This window comes from Colletotrichum paranaense (genome assembly GCF_030867605.1).
Source record: "Colletotrichum paranaense strain IMI 384185 chromosome Unknown Scaffold_1.1, whole genome shotgun sequence".
Taxonomy (NCBI): Eukaryota; Fungi; Ascomycota; class Sordariomycetes; order Glomerellales; family Glomerellaceae; genus Colletotrichum; species Colletotrichum paranaense.
In genome coordinates this window covers 1,697,055-1,717,690 of record NW_026848959.1, presented here as the reverse complement: position 1 = coordinate 1,717,690, position 20,636 = coordinate 1,697,055, and the positions used below count along the sequence as shown (strand labels likewise).

General features: G+C 51.7%; 6 protein-coding genes across 6 annotated transcripts; 3 read left to right on the top strand and 3 right to left on the bottom strand.

The window, feature by feature from the left end:
- Positions 1 to 1,459: 1,459 nt before the first annotated feature.
- CPAR01_00607 lies at positions 1,460 to 3,953 on the top strand (the record flags this gene model as incomplete). The annotated part of the gene is made up of 5 exons (XM_060484897.1): positions 1,460 to 1,523; positions 1,777 to 2,041; positions 2,094 to 3,212; positions 3,279 to 3,379; positions 3,436 to 3,953. 5 exons carry the CDS (start codon positions 1,460 to 1,462, stop codon positions 3,951 to 3,953), a joined length of 2,067 nt encoding a protein of 688 aa, XP_060355754.1.
- A 543-nt stretch (positions 3,954 to 4,496) lies between these two features.
- Positions 4,497 to 6,567, bottom strand: CPAR01_00606 (uncharacterized protein; the record flags this gene model as incomplete). The annotated part of the gene is made up of 9 exons (XM_060484896.1): positions 4,497 to 4,588; positions 4,642 to 4,738; positions 4,797 to 4,955; positions 5,019 to 5,156; positions 5,219 to 5,648; positions 5,697 to 5,822; positions 5,873 to 5,956; positions 6,009 to 6,332; positions 6,479 to 6,567. 9 exons carry the CDS (start codon positions 6,565 to 6,567, stop codon positions 4,497 to 4,499), a joined length of 1,539 nt encoding a protein of 512 aa, XP_060355753.1.
- A 793-nt stretch (positions 6,568 to 7,360) lies between these two features.
- Positions 7,361 to 9,814, bottom strand: CPAR01_00605 (uncharacterized protein; the record flags this gene model as incomplete). Its single annotated transcript, XM_060484895.1, has 4 exons — positions 7,361 to 8,151; positions 8,213 to 8,499; positions 8,551 to 9,177; positions 9,237 to 9,814. The coding sequence occupies 4 exons, from the start codon at positions 9,812 to 9,814 to the stop codon at positions 7,361 to 7,363; spliced, it is 2,283 nt and encodes a 760-aa protein (XP_060355752.1).
- A 1,565-nt stretch (positions 9,815 to 11,379) lies between these two features.
- On the top strand, positions 11,380 to 11,517 carry CPAR01_00604 (uncharacterized protein; the record flags this gene model as incomplete). The annotated part of the gene is made up of 1 exon (XM_060484894.1): positions 11,380 to 11,517. The coding sequence occupies one exon, from the start codon at positions 11,380 to 11,382 to the stop codon at positions 11,515 to 11,517; it is 138 nt and encodes a 45-aa protein (XP_060355751.1).
- A 474-nt stretch (positions 11,518 to 11,991) lies between these two features.
- Positions 11,992 to 13,678, bottom strand: CPAR01_00603 (rhamnogalacturonase; the record flags this gene model as incomplete). The annotated part of the gene is made up of 2 exons (XM_060484893.1): positions 11,992 to 12,021; positions 12,080 to 13,678. The coding sequence occupies 2 exons, from the start codon at positions 13,676 to 13,678 to the stop codon at positions 11,992 to 11,994; spliced, it is 1,629 nt and encodes a 542-aa protein (XP_060355750.1).
- A 5,397-nt stretch (positions 13,679 to 19,075) lies between these two features.
- Positions 19,076 to 20,119, top strand: CPAR01_00602 (uncharacterized protein; the record flags this gene model as incomplete). The annotated part of the gene is made up of 3 exons (XM_060484892.1): positions 19,076 to 19,250; positions 19,308 to 19,521; positions 19,585 to 20,119. The coding sequence occupies 3 exons, from the start codon at positions 19,076 to 19,078 to the stop codon at positions 20,117 to 20,119; spliced, it is 924 nt and encodes a 307-aa protein (XP_060355749.1).
- Between the last annotated feature and the right edge of the window lie 517 nt (positions 20,120 to 20,636).

The following is a 20,636-nucleotide window of genomic DNA, read 5'->3' as shown; positions in this document are numbered from 1 at the left end:
ACGCGCGGGGTTCTGGAGGGGAAGCTGGGGTGTCGGGGCTTCTGGGACTACCTTGCCATGTTTGCGGTGAGGGCCGAGGTAGGTAGGTACCTGGACCTAAGACAAATGGAAAGACCGAAATATTACAATGGTTAAATTTGTAGAGGGGATCATGGAGGAAGAAGACAAGCACCGCTGGGGGTTTGCAGGAAACAGAAGATGGGTAAATTCGATCTTGATTCTCAACAGGCCACCAGCGCCTGCCGCACCTGCTCCTTCGCATTGCTGCAGGCCAAGAGGGGTCGCTTGTTCTTCCGGGACGAGCAGCGTGCCCTGATGATTCTGATATCACTACCAATCTTATCTTATCTCTGGTCTTATCGATTACCGGCACCTCAGGTTCGCATCGTACTTCATCTCAAGGTACCTGATCACGATGAACCACACAACACGTAATCCGTGGAGCTCCCGGTCATCTTCCATTTGCAATATTTTCAAATTTTTCCTCTTTTGAGATTTCTTTCAATAACACCAATGGTGTCTATTTGACCGGCTGACTCCGGGGAAACCCTGGCATAGTGAAATGTCTCTAGCAACGCGGATTTGTTTCCAAATTCTGCCCGGATCTCGTCGTCCAGTGACGAGTCCATCAGTCTCCGGGTAACCATATCGTGGTATCTTGAATTGCCTGCACTCTTTTAGATTTCGGCTAATACTCTATCAGGTAATGCATGGTATCGATTACAAATCGATCTACTCGCACTGGACGGCAATTAGCCTGAAGATCCTGCCAAGTGAGCTCTAAATACATTACCTCACTTCTCCCTATCAACCACCCAAGTGGCCTTTCACAGCCTCGCTTCCTTCAGGCTCTACTTGTTCTGCATCAATTTATTGTCTCGTTCCAACAGTAATGGCACCAATGTTACTCTACGAGTCTGACTCATATTGGCTGTCCACCATCCCTCGTCCGACCCTTTGATCAGCCGGTCAGCCGCCCCTTTGGAGAATCTACCCCCTCGCCGTTTACTCAGTGGCCTACCTAATTTGAACTCCGAGACAAGTGTCTGCTTGGGACCTATGCTATAATCTCTCAGCCATCGCTTGGTACTCTTTCGAGAGTCGATACCTACCTGCTGCCCCTCCTAATGTAAGGCCTGTAGGCAACTTTCCACCCATCGGTGTGGCCTCCATCTCCCGAATGATTGCCTGCGATGATCAGATCGTCGCTATTCATGGCGTTTGGGTTCCAATCTTCAAATGGCGCTATATGGCCGCCTTCGTTTCCAACCCGTTTTCCCCTCTATGGTAAAGAAACATGACCGGCGTCTCGAGAGCATTCATCCGCCTTGGCAAATAAATGGCTTTCAGATCTTCATATTGGCAACCATCTTCCCCTCCCTTCTCGTACCATATTTTGTGACAATGTTGTTGCACCCGGAGTGTTTGGTCTCATATCAGTCTACTATTTCCATACGACATGACTTCCTCTTTCGTCGCTACGCAAGTCGACATGGATGAATGGGTGATTGCTCCGAACCACCGTTGATTATGGCAAATGCTGGCGTTAGCCGTCGGCTGGACTCCACTAAAAGACTTCAAACCCGCTCCTAGAGAGTCATCATCCTCATCAGAATGTTCCCATATTACCAAGGCCTATTTGAAGACGAGAGAGTGAATCGACCGGCAGAGATCATGCGTTGGTTTACCACTGCACTCAGTGCTGTGGCGCTCATTAACTCGGGTAGGTTTTATTACCACTCGTATCTTAGGGGCTTGTACTAATTCATAGGACAGTAGCCATCGCCCAAGACCAGTCAACATACTGCGACAGTCTAGGGCGTTGCTTCGCTTCTTATACCAACGCAGGCGGCATTACTTACGGCATAGCCATACCTGAAGGGCCTGCGACGGGTCAGCCATATGAAGCCATTGTTCAGATCACTGCCCCCATCGAGGTAGGATGGGCTGCCTTAGCCTGGGGCGGCTCTATGACATACAATCCCTTAACAACAGTATGGGTTAATGGCAAAGACGTGGTCGTCTCTTCTCGAATGGCATTGTAATAACCCAATTCGTTCCATGGAAACCGCTTGATCACTGACAATTACTAGTGGCTACTTCACTCCTCCACCTTACGAAGATGCCGAGTACACCGTTCTCCCCGGCACTGTCGTCAATGATACGCATTACTCCGCCACGGCTCTATGCCGAGGTTGTACATACTGGGCACCATACGGAAACGATCCAACATCTTTGGACCCCAACGGAGAAAACTACTTGGCGTTTGCTTACTCTGGCGTGCCAGTTTATGACCCGACTGCCAACGACACAACTTTCGGCATCCACGAGCGCGCAGGACACTGGACGCACAACTTCCGACCGGCTCAGGCAGTCAATTTTGAATCTTGGGCAGCGGGCAATTCTGAAGGCGAAGATCCGACCAGGGCTGTTACCAAAACGACGCTGCTGACCACCTTGTCGACATCCACTTTGCATAGTACCACGACTCCCAAGACCAATGTCACCAGGACAGGCGCTTCACTCAGCAGCGCAACGGCCACTGTCTCATCTCCGCGTTCCACTTCTATATCGTCCTCCATCGTATACAGCGCCCCTGTGCCTCCAGTCCCCAACTCGTGCTCTGGCGTCAGCGCCTTCCGGTTCGGATACCAAACTGCGAGTGGCTGGAAAGCCGTTAAGCTTGCTGGATCTCTGACAGGCCCCCGCGGATTGGTTGTCGACTCCGAGGGCAATTTACTCGTCGTACAATCGGGCAAAGGTGTCACGGCTCACACCTTTGGGGTTGACGGCTGCATCTCTTCCACAAAGACCCTGATCAGCAACCCCTCGCTAAACCATGGCATCGGCTTGACGCCTGATGGTAAGACGTTGTACGTCACCTCCATGACAACCGCATGGTCTTATGTCTACGACGCAAAAGCTCAAAGCGTGAGTGCGCAGACTGTTGTCGTCAAGGGAATGCAGCAGGGAGGTCACCCAACGCGCAACCTCGTCATTCCGCCGGCAACGCCGCATCTCCTCGTCATACAGCAAGGCTCTTACAGCAACTTTGACTATGAATCTCTCAACAAGGCAGTGGCACGTGCTGTGGTCAAAGTATTTGACATGCGCAGTGTGCCATCCGGAGGTTATACATACGCCTCCCAGGGGTGGTTTCTCGGATGGGGCCTGCGCAACGAAGTAGCCCTCGCAGCGGACGGAAACAATGCGTACGTCCAATTTGCCTTTCTTTGTTTTTCTGGTGAACGCATGTAAGCTGACAGTAATCGTTCAAGGATTTGGGGAGTGGAAAACAGCGGTGACGACTTCGCCCGCACAGACAACGGCCAGAGCTACGACATCCACAACGACAACCCAGCAGAAGAGCTGAATTTCCGTAAGTCGCCACATTCTCCAGTCAAGCAATCCAAGACGACTCACAACTCGTTCAAGTTGGCGATCCTTCTCAACCGAACGAACAGTGGTACGGGTACCCAACCTGCTTCACTGTCTGGGAGCCGTCCGTCATCAAGGACAAGACCTTCAAGGTCGGGCAGCAGTTCGTCGTCGCTCCCAACAGCACCTTCAACGACGATACTTGCACTCAACGCTCTGTGGCACCCAGACTTTCGATCCAAGCACATAGTGCACCCATAGGCGCCGTTTTCGACAGCGCGTTCCAAAATCTGTACGTCACGCTGCATGGCTCGTGGAACAGGTCACCTGCTACGGGATTCAAGGTGTCTGTGGTGCCGTTCACTCAGCTCACCTATGGTGTATATGCTCCGGTTGCCGCTCCAGACTCTAAGACTGGTTACACTGATGTCTTTTGGAGCACAAACGTCGGAAGCTGCACGGGGTCGACCTGTTTTAGACCTTCCGGCATTGTCTTTGACAAGGAATTCTCGAGGTTGTTTGTGGCCAGTGACAACACCGCGGAGGGTGAACTCTTCATGCTCGTCAAGTCTTGAGACAGGTACAACTCTTTGCTTGTAGAAGGAAAGCCGTGCAGACCAACTTCAAGATAACCAATCGCATAACTGAAGTCCATCTGTGACAAGCTAAATGTCCTTGCTTCATATTTATCCACAGACTGTGTGAATTCAGGCTGTGATCATCGTACCATCCACCACACGCAGCCGAAGAGGCGTAGTAATGAGATGACCATCGCCAAGTTATCATACATTGTTCTCATAATTAGCCTGAATCTCCATAGGGGGCTGCCTGGATAAAAAGATGAATTCCTAATCTGGCATACGATGTACCCAATTATATAGCCTTCAACGGAGTAGCCCATCAGCATACTTGAAACAAAAGATACGATTGCGACAGTGCCACATAGGTTCCAGCTGGTGCGGCTAGTTGATATGCATTTTATTTATCTTGATTTAAATTGAGTGAGCATTGACCAAGAATGAATGTCTCGTGATCAACGTTTCTTGATGCAAAACTCGCATGACAAGGAAGACCATAGGCAGTGTCTCGTCATCCGGGGACAAGATCGTTGTCTGAGTTTAATCACGATCCTGCTCTCTGTTTATACCAGTCGCCGATTCTACGGAGTCGCGGAAAGGAGCATCATCTTGCAAGAGATGTTCAGAGATATCTATCAATTGGTCAGGCAATCAGTGTGATGGAAGACAGGGGTGTTCGACCTACTATCGAAATCACTCCGTCTTGTTTCAATGGCACCGAAGAGCGCGTCCATGTCCTCCAGCTCCCGACCCTTGGTTTCGGGAAAGAACGCATATATGGCCTATAGCACTGATTAGCATTTAGGGATTTCATAGGCAATAAGTCCGAGGTTTTCATACCGGAATGCAGATAATGTTCACGACCATGAATATGAAGTAGATGTTACTGCCCATATATCCGATGCCCGCAGACCACACCATAGTGACGATAGAAGAACCGACAGAGGCACCAGCGGAGGCGAAATTCAAGCCTCGTGCTCGTACCGAGGTGGGAAACATCTATAGTCATGTCGAGATCAGTGGTTGTCTCAAGGCACGGAAGAGGGCATCATCGAGGGGTACCTCTGTGTTGTATACCCATGCCGTTGGCCCAAATCCCAGAGAGAAGCCAATGACATATACAAAGATGAAGGCCACGCAGATTATATCGGTGGCTGGGCTTTTACGCTGAGGGTCTAGAAGAGGCACGGCTCCATTGATCTGAGAGAAGCTTGTCAGCAATTGCAGTCCTTGCACACGGGTTCCCGTAACCTTTCACCTACCAGCAGTGAGAAAGCCATGATGATGCAACCAGCAACGAGGCATTTCCTCCGCCCAAACCGATCAATGATAAACATCTCGAGAACCGTGAAACCTATCTTGACCGTTGATTCGGTAGCGCTGATTAGCAACGCAGTATGGGAGAATATGCCATGTTGCCTCAATAGCCATGGGAGGAAGTATTTAATAGCAGTAGCACCACAACTTGAGGCCATGAATTGTAGCAGGGTCGCTCGCCAGAGACGATTAAACAGTGGCTTTTGTCGGAATAAAGAAAGCCAGTTGCTGCCGGATTGATGGTACTCGTCGACGCTCTTGACGATGGCTGAGAATTCATGCTCAATTTCGTCGTCGTCGAAACTTCCCTCGCGGAGCCAGCGAAGGGTCGAGCGTGCCTGGTCTTTCCTTCCATGTTCAACAAGCCAACGGGGACTTTTTCAGTGTTAGTACAAACAGTCTTCTTTGAATTGGAGTACTGACGTTTCGGGGACCCAAGGCAACCCAAGCCCAAAGATCATTGCGGGGATTATCTCCAAGAGGATAGTTAATCTCCAGCCATAGAAAAGGCCTGCATCGGAGGACCAAAATCTCATGAAATATCCAACCCTGTCATTGTTAGAGGTTTCTCAGATGGAGGCAACGTTGTCTTAGTTTACCAGAAACCCAGCGCTATGCCAGCGATGAAGCCGACGTGGTTCAACGTTACAAAATGGCCGCGCTTGTGTGCTGGCGATATCTCACTAGAAAACCGATCAGCGCCCGCGCATTGGAAGTGAGCTTAGAACGTCTTACGCTTGGTATAACGGCACTGAAGTAGACACGACGGCAACTCCAACGCCACTGATGAGTCTTCCAGCGAGCATGGTGCCGCGAGCTGTACTGCCACCACTTGTGGCTTGCAGTATGGCGCCAAGGCAAACGAAAGCTGTTCCCGACAAGGCGGCATACCGACGACCAAGCCAGTCAGTGATCGGATGGGAAATGCAGAGATAGCTGATGAAGGTTCCAGTGTAGTAGACGCTGACTACGGTTCCGATTAAAGCGCGTGTTGGCTGATGTAGAGCTTCGCGCCAGCCTGAACTGACTATCACTGAAGACAGTATGCCAATGTTGTATCTGTATTGAGTAATTAGGATCCACCAAGCTCTTGGAACCACCAGATGGCTTAGGGCCACGGTTCTCTCATCAACACCCAACGACATTTCGTGTCTTCGATGGCTCGCCATATTTGGTTGGCTAGGTGGAGTGGAGGACGAACTTACCCCCAGACAGATGCGCCAATGCCGAAAAAGATGCAGAGAAAATAGAGACGCGACTCGCCAGCGCGTAATGAAGTACTAAGCCAGGCCATATCGATGGGCGTAAACTTTGAAGGCGCGGTTAGAGGGGTAAGCGGCCGGTGGGCACAGCAGGCCGGAGGTGCGCCTTGCGGCAAGGAGTTGTTATCGATGGCTTGTCAGTATTGAGGAAGGCCTTTACTGACAAACTTGAATGTAGTTTCAACACAATTGGAAGCGGGGAGATGTAGTTGGACGGCTACTTGAGACATTATGCAATTCCAAGGTGAATCGCGGGGTCGCTTGGCCGAGACAGGTTGGATCATCTCGTGATTATGTAAGACACCTTCATGCACCACCCGCTAACTTACTTTTACCATTCAAAAGACAATGTTTTTACTGCTTGAGTACTCGGTGAGTTTCCTGAAGAATAGTCCTGATCAGCACAAGTGCTGTGATTTCGTTTGACATAGAGAGCATAGGTTAAATCAACGAACATTTGGGGACGGTTGAGACCACCAACCCATGGGGAAGCTGCCCCTCTTCAGCTGATCAATATCCGCTCTTGGAGGTAGAGCGTAGCCGCACACTCTATGCGCCATGATAATGAAAGCGAAAAGTCTACTACATTATTATCTACTTGGTGATTCTGACCTGAGCGTGTTGCCGATCTCAAACATAACTCTTTGAATCAGGTGTAAACCACCTGGGGCCTCAAAATTATGTACCGCCACCGATGTTACAGCCAGCTGTTGCCACAACAGCGGTCCTCATCTGAAGTCATGGCGGCGCATGGCCGCTTATGGCGTATCCATCATTCATACATTAATTTTACAACGAGGCTTTTCCTCCTTACAAACACACACTCTATCGAGGCACATACCCCGAGAAGTCGTACATCCCATTATGATCCTGCAGTCCCGAGTTCCAGTCGAGGAACTGGGGCTGCCCATTGGCGTCAATCACAGGCGCATACATGCTCAAATTGCTGGGTGATGGCCCTGACGTCAGCACCATGGTGCCATCATGGTAGCCCCAGAGTTGAGCGGCCATCTCCGGCGTCATCCCATTTGCCATTGGCATGAGTTCCGCCTGTTGGTCGAAGATTGGCGGCTGCTGAGACAATTGCTGCTGCGAATGTGACTGCTTCTGCAGTGGGGGAGAGCATCCGAGACCAAAGTCGGATGCGGGCAGCTGTTCTATTAGGGGCTGCAGCGTCCTTGGCGGAGCGGAGCCTCTGAACTCTTCCGGGGTTGATGACGCCCTTCTGACTGTTCGAACACTGTCGGAGTGGGCGAGCATACCCTGCCCGTCGAATCCGCCTCCAGGGAAGATGGCGACAGACTGGCTATCTTCCGAACCCTCGTCGACGTCTACACCCGAGTCTGGACGAGGCACAGTGCGAGTCAAGTGGCGTGGGGCTAGGAGGCGGGACGGTGATGGCTCATTCTTTCGATTGCTTCGGTTCGAATAGGGCATGTTCTGTGCGTTGGCGATGCACTGTTCAATGACCTGGATGAACTGATTGCGATAGATGTTCCCGATGGTCTCCAGCGCTTGGGGAGTCATGCCCTTGTTTCGCAGGCTATCCTCGACATCTTTCAGACTGTTCATGAACTGGTTCTGCAGCTCGAAATGCTCGATAACGGGGCAGAAGTCTAGTCGGCGTTAGTACCTTGGGGTTGGAAAAACTGTGTTGGACGGGAGTATATGGCATACCGAAAGGTTGAACCCTGTAGTCATCGTCGTCAGGGAACAACAGGTTCCAGATCTCCTTCCATTGTACCTCAGTGCTCATGCCACTGGCTCGCTTCCTACTGAGAAGCTTCGTCATTGTAGGGCCGTCGATGCCGGACTCTGGGTCGTGGTCGGAAACGTCACACATCTGCTCCTTTGGTAGACGCTGGTGATCCCTGAGATCCTTCTTGCTGGGGAAGTCTCGGTTGCAGCGGTCGCACATGAAGGATGAAGGGTCATTGCGCTTATGTTGCTTGACGATGTGTTGCCTAGCAAGCGTCAGAGCACAGCTCGTGAGCTTCCAAGTGTCGGATACTCACCTCAGCTCGGCAAACTTGGGGAAGTAAGTCATTGCACACGAATGGTGCTCTCTCACGTTGAACCTATGCGGGTTCCTCTTGCGAAACGGACAGCTCAGTCGAAGATCTCCCTCTGCCTCTCGTGGTGTTTGTCTGGCCCTCTTGAACGGCACGCTTGAGTCTCCATCGTCATCCGTCAAGTCATCGCCATCATCATCCCCATCTGCACGGCCGGTGTCGCCCTTCTTGCGCTTGCCGTTTTGGGACCCTCGACCTGACCCTGATCTCCGAGCTAGAGGCAAGGAACCATTAGACGACGTGGATTGAGTGTGGGTTAGTTGTGTTCCGGCGGGGAATCCATTGAAAGCAAATCTCCCAATGTCTTGGATAAATCTGAAGACGAAATGGCGGAGGAAGGCAGGTGGCATGGTAACCTCTTCCAGCTCTACACCGTAAGTGACTTGTAAGACATAGTCGAGAACTGCATCGGCTTCTTCATTAGAGAAGTCAATGGGTGTTGGGGTGATGGGTTCCCATGCACGCGAGAGACGATCGGAGCCGGAGTCGAAGCTCATCCTCTCATTGAGGGGCCGGGGTGGCACCCGCTCTTCGCGGGGTGACTCGGGCGTTTCGTCCGGCGACGGCGGCCTATCCTTGGCATAAGCATCGCATGTGGAATAGCACCGCTCTCATGGATCAAGAATTACCTTGGGGTGCCCGCCGTGTGAGGCAACTCAGATTGCTCGTCTTCATCCGCCTCGATGATGTCCATCCGCGGCAGTGGATCCTCCTTGTGACCCGCACCGATGGATTCCGGATACGCCGGAAACCTCTCGCCCATGATGGAGTCCACGAACGTCGATCCCGAGTCGCATGATTCTCTGTAACGATGTCCGCTCGTACCGGACCGCGACGCAAGAAACGGTGTTGGTAAGCGCTCAGGGCCATCAATATCAGGAGTCGTAGCCCTTGTAAAGGTCGATGAGGTGGGGGACATGGGCATTGAACAGGTCGTCGCTGAGTCGGGGACATGAGTCGAGCTCATGGTCGATGAGGTCGGCGACCGGTCACGAAATGTCTTCCCATAGACACCTGAGATGATCTTCAGGCCCTCGGGACATTTTTGCTGGTGGTGCACAGGTTGCGACAGGCGAAAGTGGTGTTCAAATGGTGGTGAGTGAACTACTTCCTCGATTTTGGCATGCGAGGCAAAGGTTGAATCCCGGTGACGTGGCTCCCGAGGTCGGATCGGGATCTCGACCGTGAACGACTGCTCGTCGCTCATCGTGACTGATACTCTTTTATCTGCTCGAAGTCGCTGATTCTGAAATGCTGACGCGTCTTCAGTGAAAGCAGAGCCCGGAATGACACTTGTACCCGATTTACTGGGTTGGCCTTGACATTCAGTTCTCCGGCTGCCCTTGCTCAAGAAATCCCTTCTCGAAACCCGTCCGTCACTTGTCGTTATGATGGCGATGAGAACAAGGCACTGAAAATGATTAACGAGAGTGATGAAAGAAGACAGAAAAGCGAATTGAATCGAGTCTTGGGATGCGACACTCGAAGAAGGGTAATTCCCCCTCGGTCATGCTGTTGCCTCCAGACTCAGCCCCCCAAACTATGCGGAGTACTTAGAGTGCGAACCATCTCAGCATAACAAGGGTGGGCTCAGCTGGAGGCTGTGATTGGATCATGACCACGACCGTCGTTGGCGCAAGAAACAAGTTTCTATCATTGGACAATGCGGGCGTGACGGACGAGGATGCCTCCCCTATTTCTGGCGCGCAGCTTGCTGCAGGCCAGCATACCCCCTTTAGAAGAACTGGACCTCTGATTTGCTTGTGGCCGGTGCCGTTCTGCTTCTCTGACAGTGGCGGGCAGGCAGAATCAATGTTTCTACCAGTGTGGCCTGTTAGGGATATACTCATAATAAACCTAGTCTCACTTACAACGGTCCAACGAAACGTGGTATTTCCCTAACAGCCACGAACGAGATCAGCATGCTTCGTCTCAGGGCGCCGACCCAGGCGTCCGATATATCCCAGCACTGGCACCGTCAGTGGGCCTGTTTGACTGCCAGAACTGGCAATCAGCCCTATGAGGATCGCGTCTGTCCAACATTGCGACTCCATTAATGCACGCCATCGCGACTTGGTGGATGTCGACACTCGTCTGGACCTGAAGCGTCCCAGCTTCAGTTGAGATTAGATCGGCCAGGGTTCTCTGGTTGCCCCGTCGCAGGCCGGCCGCCGGTCCTTCGAATTTGCCCTGCCATTGGATAATGGCAACAACTGGTCCATTGCGCAGGCGGAGTGTATCGTCTACTCAATGTCAGAAGCGGAGCCAATGTCGAGAAGATGCTAATTCAACCTCCTTCGATCCTCCCTTGGTCTTTAGGTATGGAATTGAGCCTGCAATTGAGCCTCACGAATTCATCATGGTGTTATTATAAGAGCGGGATGGTAAGATGAAGGTCATGGCAGTAACGAGGGCAACTTTGGTCCTTCAATTCGCAAGCGATAGGAAGGCGTAATCGCGAAATCCAACTGCGGATAATTCTCAACCTAACCACCAAAGCCAATTGCATCGTGACCAAAACTAGACCTGTACTTTTCTCCCTAAAATTGGCCGACCGCTACCCCAGAGTCGATCCGAACCGAGCGCAAACCTTGAAACTCTCGAGGAAAATAGTCAACGAATATGTCACACTCTAAAGCCAGCTCAAGCCAGAGCCTAGTAGAGTATCCCACCGGGTATGAAACATATCAATTTTCTGCCTTTGAGCAACCGCACTGACGATGCAATATCGACAGATCTTCCCGTGCCGCTCCCTATAGTGTCGATCGTTTCATGGTCGAGTCATCTTCCTGGACACCATTGAGCCAAAGAACCGGCACTCCCTGCACGACTTACAACGACCTCATGCAATCAGACCTCGACGGCCTATTACATCAAGCGAAGCAGCGGCCACGGATAGCCAATAAATGAAAAACGAGTGAAGGAAGTCAAGCAATTGTACGATACTGCATTACTACTCGCTCACTTGGTCGCCCCAAAAAGCATCTCGATTGCAATGCATGTACAAAGGCGTGGAGTATCAAAAGAGCATGATTCCCGCGTCTACGCGAATGGTAACGGAAATATCGGAGCGTTGGGCTTGTTGTATTCTTTGCTGTGTCACCTCGGAGACGCAATGAAGGCTCTCGATGCATGGCAAGACGATAGAATAGTTATCTTGACTCGTGAGATGGCAGGCCACCTCACCCGGGTATGTAGACTGCTATTCGCAGAATTATGTACGATGAAAGCATATGTGCTGTTGACCACAGGTCCAATATATACAGTGAAGACTCAAAGTGTTTGTTTACGCATCTCAACTCCATCTCAGATGCAATGCCTACTCTGCTGTGTCTCAAGCAGGAACATGTAGGCCTTTGATACCGGATATGAACCAGCATGCGTTTACTGGAAGAGCTCAACGGTGTCGAAGATCTAGGACATGAGTTAGCATCAATACTTATAATTCGAATGATCTCTAGTCAAAACTTACGACGCTGGGGCTCAGGTAAGTGTCACCACTGCTGCCGGAGATGACATTGATGGTGATGGTGTTGGCTCCTGAAACGAGGGTGCCGGCAGGGATGCTGACGTCGTAGACCTCGCCGAGGCCGCGGTACGCACCACGAGTAACGCCACGAGAGTCAATCTTGGTGGGCGCAGCAGGGGCCGGGCCGGTCCAGCTGTTCACCTTGGCCTGGGGGCGGCCACTGGCAAAGGCAAGGGTGGTGGCGATGCGGAGGGTGGCAGCGCCAGGGGCGGAAGCGAGGTTGAACTTGATGGTGACGGGGTTGTTGACGGCGGTGAAGATTGCCATGGGGAAGTCGCTGACGGCAGATGTGCCGACGGTGTAGGTGAGAGGACCCCAGCTGCTCATGCGGCTGTCAGAGGGGTGCATGCGGAGCTGCTTGTCGGCGTTGCGGAAGCCGGTAGGCTGGCCGTCGTACTCGCCAATCTTCCAAAGGGTGGTGCGGGCAGCGAGGGTGCTGGCGATGTTGGCAGTGGTAGTCTTTCCAGCGGAGACGGTGACGGAGCTAGTGGCCACCTTGAACTCGGTCTGGTAGAGGACCATGGTGTAGGTGCCGGGCTTCATCAGAGGGGAGGTAAAAGCGCCGGTGGACGAGGCGTAGGTCCAGTACTGGGCGTTGGCGTTGTACCAGTGGACAACACGCTGGAAGCTGCCGGTGATGCCGGAGGCGGTGCCGGAGACGGTGCCGCGGCCGGAGGCAGCGACGTAACCCTTCAGGCTGAGCTCGCTGAAGAAGTCGTAGTTGAAGTCGGTGTTCTTGGGGATGCCGGAGCGGGAGAAGGACTGGACGTAAGGGCCGTGCAGACCCATACGGTAGGCCTCGGTCTGGGCGTGGTTGCTGTTCATGTAGTTGTACAGGTTGGTAGAGTCACCAGCGTTGTTGGTGTTGATGTCGCGGAAGAAGGGGCCGCCGGAGGAGAGCTCGAAACCAGTCTTGGGCTCGACGGAGACGCAGACGTGGATCTCCTCGGGGCTTGTACCGTAGACACAGCGGACCTTGTCATCGATGAAGCGCTCGCTGGAGTAGAACTTGGATCGGGTCTGGCCGCTGACGACGAAGACATCGGAGCCCTCGACGGTGGAGCTAGAGCCGGCGGTGGTGGAAACAACGCCGAAGGGGTATTCGCTGGGGAGGGTGTCCTTGTTCAGACGCGAGATCCAGCGGAGCTCACCAATATCTGGCTCTGCGGTAATGTAGGTCGCCATGTAAATGTTGGCCTCACCCTCCTTGACAATGAGGTAGTGTGTAAGAGTCGAGGTGGTGCAGGTCACCTTGATGACCTTACCGGTGCTGGCCGTGATAGTGGTGGCCTCGACGGTGGCGGTTCCGAGACCAGAGCTGATGTGGCTGCCCTTGCTGGCATACTGAAGCTCGTTGCCACGGTACTTGATGGAGTTGATGTCACAGCTGGACTTGGAAACTTGGAAGACGAGAGTGTTGGATGAGCCGGCATCGACAACGAAGTTGCTACCCGAGGTGGTAACGCCGAAGGCGGCCAAAGCAGAGGAGGCGAAGGAAAGGATGGTGAAGAAGAAGACCTGAAGAAGAGTGTTCAACGCCATTTTGGCTGTAAAGGGGCTGCCCTTGCCTGGCGAACGAGAGAGAGTGAGAGGGCGAAGTTGGAATAAGGTCAAGCAGTCATAGGACAAGAGAGCCTTCTCATCCTGGGTTTCTAGAACGAGGGTGATCGACTTTGTTATAAAGTCAAGAACAGTTCGTCTGGACTTGGCGCTTGGCACCCGGCCAGCGCACATCTTGGGAGGCCGGGACAATTCCTCGCCATGCTCAGTGCTGAAGGCCCCTTGGTCTCTTTCGCGGGATTCCAACTTCCAAGAGCGGGCGTCCGCCGGAGAGGTTACCTCTTGCAAGGGCTCGTGATAAATTGCAACAGCTTGTTGATTGGCGGAATGATTGTTTCATGGGCCGGCGACCAGGGCTTCCTCGCCGTGGCTGCGCGAGATAGATCACGAAGGGTGAAGCGGAAAGGGTGAGGGACAGGGCTCGAGAAACCAGGGGTTGCCCAAGTCCCGCTCCGGACGGGTGGAGGAAGAGCAGGGAAAAGGCATGATTGATGGGAATTGGGGACGACTTGGCAGGAACCCGCTGTAGCCGTGTGCCGTAGGATTTACATAAGAACGTTGTCTCTGATCTTTGCTCGATTGGACGGCGGATCTGGGAAATAAGCATTCGAGGTTACAGTGGCATTTGCGACTCCTAGCTGCTCGCGCTCGCAACAATGATGGCACGGAGAGTGTGATGATTGCGGGGAAGTTCATAACCACTCCAAAGCTCAAGGAAGCTTGCGAGAAGCTAAAGGCAGACAATTCAACCGAGGGGACTTTAGCTTAAGGTACTTTACTTTGGTGCTAACACCCTGCCGTTGTTTGGAGAACACAGGAAGTGCTCCTCTGGCGGGCTGTCGGCGGATTGTCCCCTCGGTCATCTTTATTGTCAAGGTGAGGGGATGACTAGTTGAGGAGATGAAGGGCTGACGGTGAAATTGGTCCGCAGGACAAAAGGAGACATTGCCGGGGGCAGTCCGCTGCAATATGCCCGAGTGAGCCAGGAAAGAGGAAGATTGTTCAGACGAACGGCAGACCTGTTGCCTACTTTAGCGTTCGCCATGGACATGAAAGCAAAAGACCAGACGAACCAGCGGCGGGCAAGGCGCTGTAAGTCCCGGAATCTCGGGGCATTCTACGGTCTACCCCAGATTCGCACCGGCACAACGTGCAGCTACCAAGCTATTGACTCGGTGCTGCAGAGACGGCAGATGAATTGCGGAGACTTGACCTCAGGTCATGATTGCTGCTTAGCTTTGAGCAATATTGAGTTCCGCAGACATGTAACTCCGCATGAAGCTTAAGAGATTGACGAGGCGGTAGACCGGCAAGGGAGCTCGTATATGAGGTTGGCAAGACGCGAAATCCATGCTTGGTACGTGAGATTGTTGATTTTAAGATTTTAAACGTACGAAGACAGAACCCATCTCGCTTTCGCAAGGTTCCGGCGGCGACAATGAGCCGAATGGCACAGTGAGCCATTTGAAACTCGACAGTGGCTCTTGATTCCTCAGTGCTGGGTGCGATGCCCTGTCAATTTGGTTACCTATTATATAATGTTCGACGTTCATCAGAGTCAGTGACAGGGTCTTCCCTCCGTACTCCGTACTCGGTAGAGAGAAGCCCAATATCCGCTTATTCGGCCGGGGTTCTCAGGGGGGGGGGGAAGAGCTAATCGACAGAGTGGACATTGTGGGTTGAAAATCGCCGTGTCGACGCAAAGACCTCTTGGCTCTGTTCGGAAGGTGGGCAGCGTTGGCTTCAAAGAATCAGAGATGAATCGGGCATGGAAGTCGGAGTATTTGGGGGGGCTCAATGAGTTTGGTGTACGGAGTAAGGTAGTGGTGATGTCCCCCATCAGCATTCTACGGATACACAGGGTGGGCAGACAAAATGAGGGCAGAAATGAGACGGAAAGACGAGAAATGCGGGAATTGCTCCAAGAGTCCAGGAGGCCTGCAGGGGGCCAAAAGACCCGCTGCCGAGCCTCCGTGCTCATCTGACATCACGTGGAGACAAGGGTGAATGGCGAGATACGTACCCTTGGCTAGCTGGGATTTACGCTAAGCTTAATTCGTCCAAGCGTTTGTGGCGCTCCTATCAGATCCACCAAATCGCACATCGCATCATCTGCGCCACTTTATTCAGAAGCCCGTCATTCTTTTGGGCCTAGTCTGGCCTCTACCTTAGTCACAGTACGTACTGTGTCTTCAGCCACGGACTCGACCCTCCGCTCAACAGGTCGGCCATCCCCCGACTGGATGACAACCCACAAACTCATCCACCAACCCTTTGCAATTTCACTTGCATCTCGACATCAACTAATACTGTCAAGACCCAGTTCGGCTGTTGATTCTGCGGAACAGGTCCTCGGACAGTCATTGTCTACAGAAATAAGCCTACTAATTATTGCCTTAACCGCGCCACAGCCGCTACCCTTCCTTACTCATCGGCAAACTTCATCCAAACCCGTTCCCCGAATCCAAGCATTCACTCTCGTTCCTTTTTGGCTTGTCGGTGTTGTCTTTCCATGTGGGGATGTCGCAGATTGCTTTTCTTTGCCGCAAATTTGTTCTCCGTATGGCTCTCGGGTGTCAAATAGCATGATTCGATATTTGCAAACGTTAAGGGCATAAACCATGCCGTTGATACTTCACATCTTCCATAATTGAGTATTGGCGGCCATCAGAAACACCGATTGAGCAAGCCGTGGTCTAGTTCCTGATGTTATTTCAAAATATCAAAGATATTAGTCTTTACCAGCACATTCAATGACCCAAGTTCAAGCCTGGCCTAGCTAGTCAGCACGACTAAGGCGTATCGGCTAGGTCGGGGGCCCTCAAGAACTTAATCAGATATTAGTCTCCGGTCGGGCGTCACTTTCGGTTATTGAGTGGATGGACGGTTTGCCTCACTAGTCAGGTCATTCTGCCTTTCTGTCTTTCTCTCATTTCATTCATATCAGGACTCTTGTCCATATCATTCATTCTTCAAACCCCACATCACCTTCCCTCTTGCTTAGAGTTCGTCGGCCCAGTGCCTGAGTCCGATATCTTTGTCCGCGAGTCCTTGAAAACTTAGAAAATGCCGGTTTGAGGACTTGAACACGTCTTTTACAAAGCTGTGTGCAGTACCCAAGGCAGGCAAGCTCACAATCTTCCTTTCTAATCAGCAAGTCTTCTGTAGTTCCTTCCTATTGACTTGGAGTCTTGGACAGCTTTATCTCCTCAACAAGTGGGACCGTCTTGACAGCTGATCCATAATGTGCGCTGCACCTTCGGTACAGAGTCAAGCCGCGTGTTGGCAGTGCACAATGTGCCAGTATTGGACAGCTAAGTGATGAAATCTTATTGTTGCGGCGTCTCCTATCTTGAGGATCATCTTTGGAATTGCGATTTGCCTCGGCGTAACTATCAACGCCTGCCGTTCTACCTCCCCCGGATATGATACTTGTCCCAATCCATCTGGCTACTGGAAGGCGCTTGTCATGGCGTCAGGATGCGTAGCGTCCGCATAGTCTTGTCGCTACATGTACCTCTAACGCCACGAGGATAGCTTCACACAAGTCGCGTCGTGGGATCAGTATAATTGGTCGTTGGACAAATACACCCAACTTTCTCACCCGAGTCTCATCCGTTCTTGAACCGTGATGATCCTTTGCTTTCGTTCCACGCGTGCCGTCAAATGTTCTCAGCGTCCTAGGCAAGAGTGTTCCAGGGGCATCTTCATGAGCTTCCAACAGGTACCTTAGGCAGGCAAAGAGACAGCTTACAATTCTGTTACCTATGCCTAGACGCTCTACCCTAGATAGGGAATCAATTACCGCTAGATTTCAGTCGATCGACTGTAGTAAGTCTGAGTAACGTTTCGCGAATCGAGCTAGCTCACTTATGGGCGGTCCTCATCAAGAGGGATCTTCTTGTTAGCTTCTTCATTCACTTCCCTATCGGGATAGAATCTCACTGTTTCTGTAGGTGAAGAACGTCTGGAACACTTATACGTACTTTATAAGTGGATAGAGTGCAAATCAGGCACATCAATCCGTGTTCATTGATTCCCACGCTGGCACCACTTCACTGATCATTGAACCAAGTATCAGTGGCTCGATTGTTCCTAATGCTGCAACTCTGAGAACATAGGTGGATTGTATAGAAGGAAATCACTCTGGGGAGGCATACCAACGAAGTTGAAGCCGTCTGTGGTTGTGACAAATCCATAGAAGTGCCGACCTACCCATGTAGAGGACCTAACGACAAGCTAGTCGCGCCTATTGGCTATTCGGGGTCCCGGTGCTATGAACTAGGCACAAGCTGATTGGGCCACAGTATTGATAGGTTGCGATTGAGGGGTTTGAAGAAGCTCACAGAAGCTAGCAGAGCTGTGGAAGTTTGTTATTCTTCAAGCCGGCTGGAATCCCAGATTTTGCACGACCCGATAACCCTCTGCCGGTCTGAAAATAAATCCTTGTTGATCAATTCAAATGCCGAGTGAGGACATCATAGTTCACAAACATCTCTGAATTGATGAAATGACGTTTTATGGGTGGATGAGTTTGAAGGGTGGCCTAACGAACGTGGGCTAAGGAATGCATACCAGACTGTTACGGCTGATTTGAAGAGCATTTTGCACTCTCCAGGAGAACTGAACATAGTCCTCCAGGAGAAATGGTCTATTCTTCAAGTCGGGACGCAATCTATCCGTCGAAGATAAAGGTTCCTCCGTCTCCTGCCCAACTAGATAGGTTTCTGCTGATCAACTGGGGAAACAGGTACCGGGAACGAACTGATCCGAAGGTCAGCTTTGTTACGATGGAGAATATGGGAACTTTGCTGGGACGTGTTCATCAGATCATTGCCTTTGTTGACATGCCACGTAGGGATCCCAGTAACGTGGAACACTGGGTAAGACAACGGTCTGGCGGCTTCCTTGACGCTCCCGGCCCTCGGGATTCGGATCGTTGGCTTAGACTATCCGGACAGCTAAAATCCGGGGCTTTAACGGCTTCAGCCATCCAATAAGAAAAGACTTAATTCCGTAGATGTAAGCTGCTATCCCGACGTGGACATTGTTCTCCCCGGATCTGGGCTGGCCCGGCGCTAGTGCCTGGCAGTCTACTAGCTTTAAACTCTTGGTCACAACTAGTGCCAAGGCTTGACGAGACCATCATTTCCCGACTGGTGTCATTTGACTGACATTGTTGAGAGACAAGTGACTGAAACGGCACCAATGCTGCCTATGGATGACGATGATGGAAGTCGGCTGCGCTATCAGCCTTGCCCACGTCGCACTTATAAGCTGGACATTGCTCTCCGTTGATAAACGTTGGAAATACTCACCAAATTCTTTCTGATACCTTGCATCACCAAGTCGACAATCGGGCTGTATCAGCTAATCAACATGTACTGCAAAAACATCGTACTTGCTCTGGCTATTGCCACAGGGGTCATTGCCCAGCGCCCTGCCGACACTCCCATCTGCGACTACTACACAACGGCGCTGTTGAAGAACAACACTGGCGCGAACCAATACACGCTCCTTACGCTCTTGGTCAACACTGTTGTTATTGGAAATTGTAAGTTACACCGCTATTGTATCTCAAGATCCCTGCCGCTCACACGAGTATAATCAGATACGATGCCGAATGTCGGAATAAAGGTCGATGGTATCCTGGCACCTGGCATGTACAACGGCGCTGAGGTCAACCTCCTTCCTTACTTCAACGGAGACTTGGCTTCATCGAACCGGGGCGGCAGTTCCGGTGTGTCAGTCAACTTCCTCGATGGAGGCGGTGCTGCCCCGTTGATGAAAAACATGCCTGCCAACGACGACACATCCAAGCAATAGTGAGTTTAACCCACTCAAGTCTGTTAATCACCCGAAGAATGCTAACGTGAGCTTTCACTCAGCTTCCTCTTGACTCACTTGTACCAATTCTTCGGTGCCCTTCTCGGCTGCTCTCAATACGGCATGGCCGGTTTCCCCAAGTACAGCGGCTTTGCTTCCATGTACGAGGTACACAAGTTCATGGACTTGGACCAAAATGAGCTTGGCTATTTCATTACCCAGGTTGCCATGGCTGCTGCCTCTTTTGGTGTCGCCCAGGACGACCTCAAGGCAGTCGGTATGGCTTTGAACCAACTCTTTGGCATGCGCTGCAGCCCGCCTACCACGGCCATCCCAGAGCAGGGTCCTCAACTGCAGGCTATTTGCATTCAAGACAGCTGCCCCATCTCGACCAATTCAACCTGCGCTAGCTACCAGCCCGCCATGGCCCCGAAGAATGCCACTGCGACGGGAGGTATGAACGCCACCATGACCTCAACGATGACGGGAGCTACCATGACATCAACTATGACCCCGAGCACAGTTCCCACAGCAGGCGCTGCTGTTCAGGGTGTCAGCTTGGCTCTCATCGCCGGGCTGCTGGCTTGCCTTATCTGATAGAGCTATCACCAGTGAAGACCAAGATCTCAGGAGAGGATGAATAAGATAAGACTGGTAAATACCAAAGAGAGAACCCGAAGTAACTTTATCTTCGCTTATTTAATGTACCTAATTTCGAAACTTTGAAAACTCCAGGCCAAGAGTTGATTTCCCCGGCCATGAATTATTTGAGAGAGATATGGCGGCGCAGCCATCTTCAGATAAAGAACTGTGACATTGACCTCAAATAAGTGTGCTCACGTGCGTCTTCTTGGGTGAAATATCACTTTTATGTTCAGATTTACGCCATCCAATCGTAATGGCTTATCTCACAGGTGTCCGAGTCCTGTTAACCTAGGCATGAGTGACTCTTCCTCACATGTGTCAGCAGCTATGACGTACTTACAGAGGCCATCTTGTCGAAGGGGGGCATAGTAATATAACACATACGCAGCATAAGAAGGACGGGTACAGAAGCTTCAGAGGAACGCCTTACGGAAAGACTTCTGATTACACTGTCAATGGTAGATAAGGA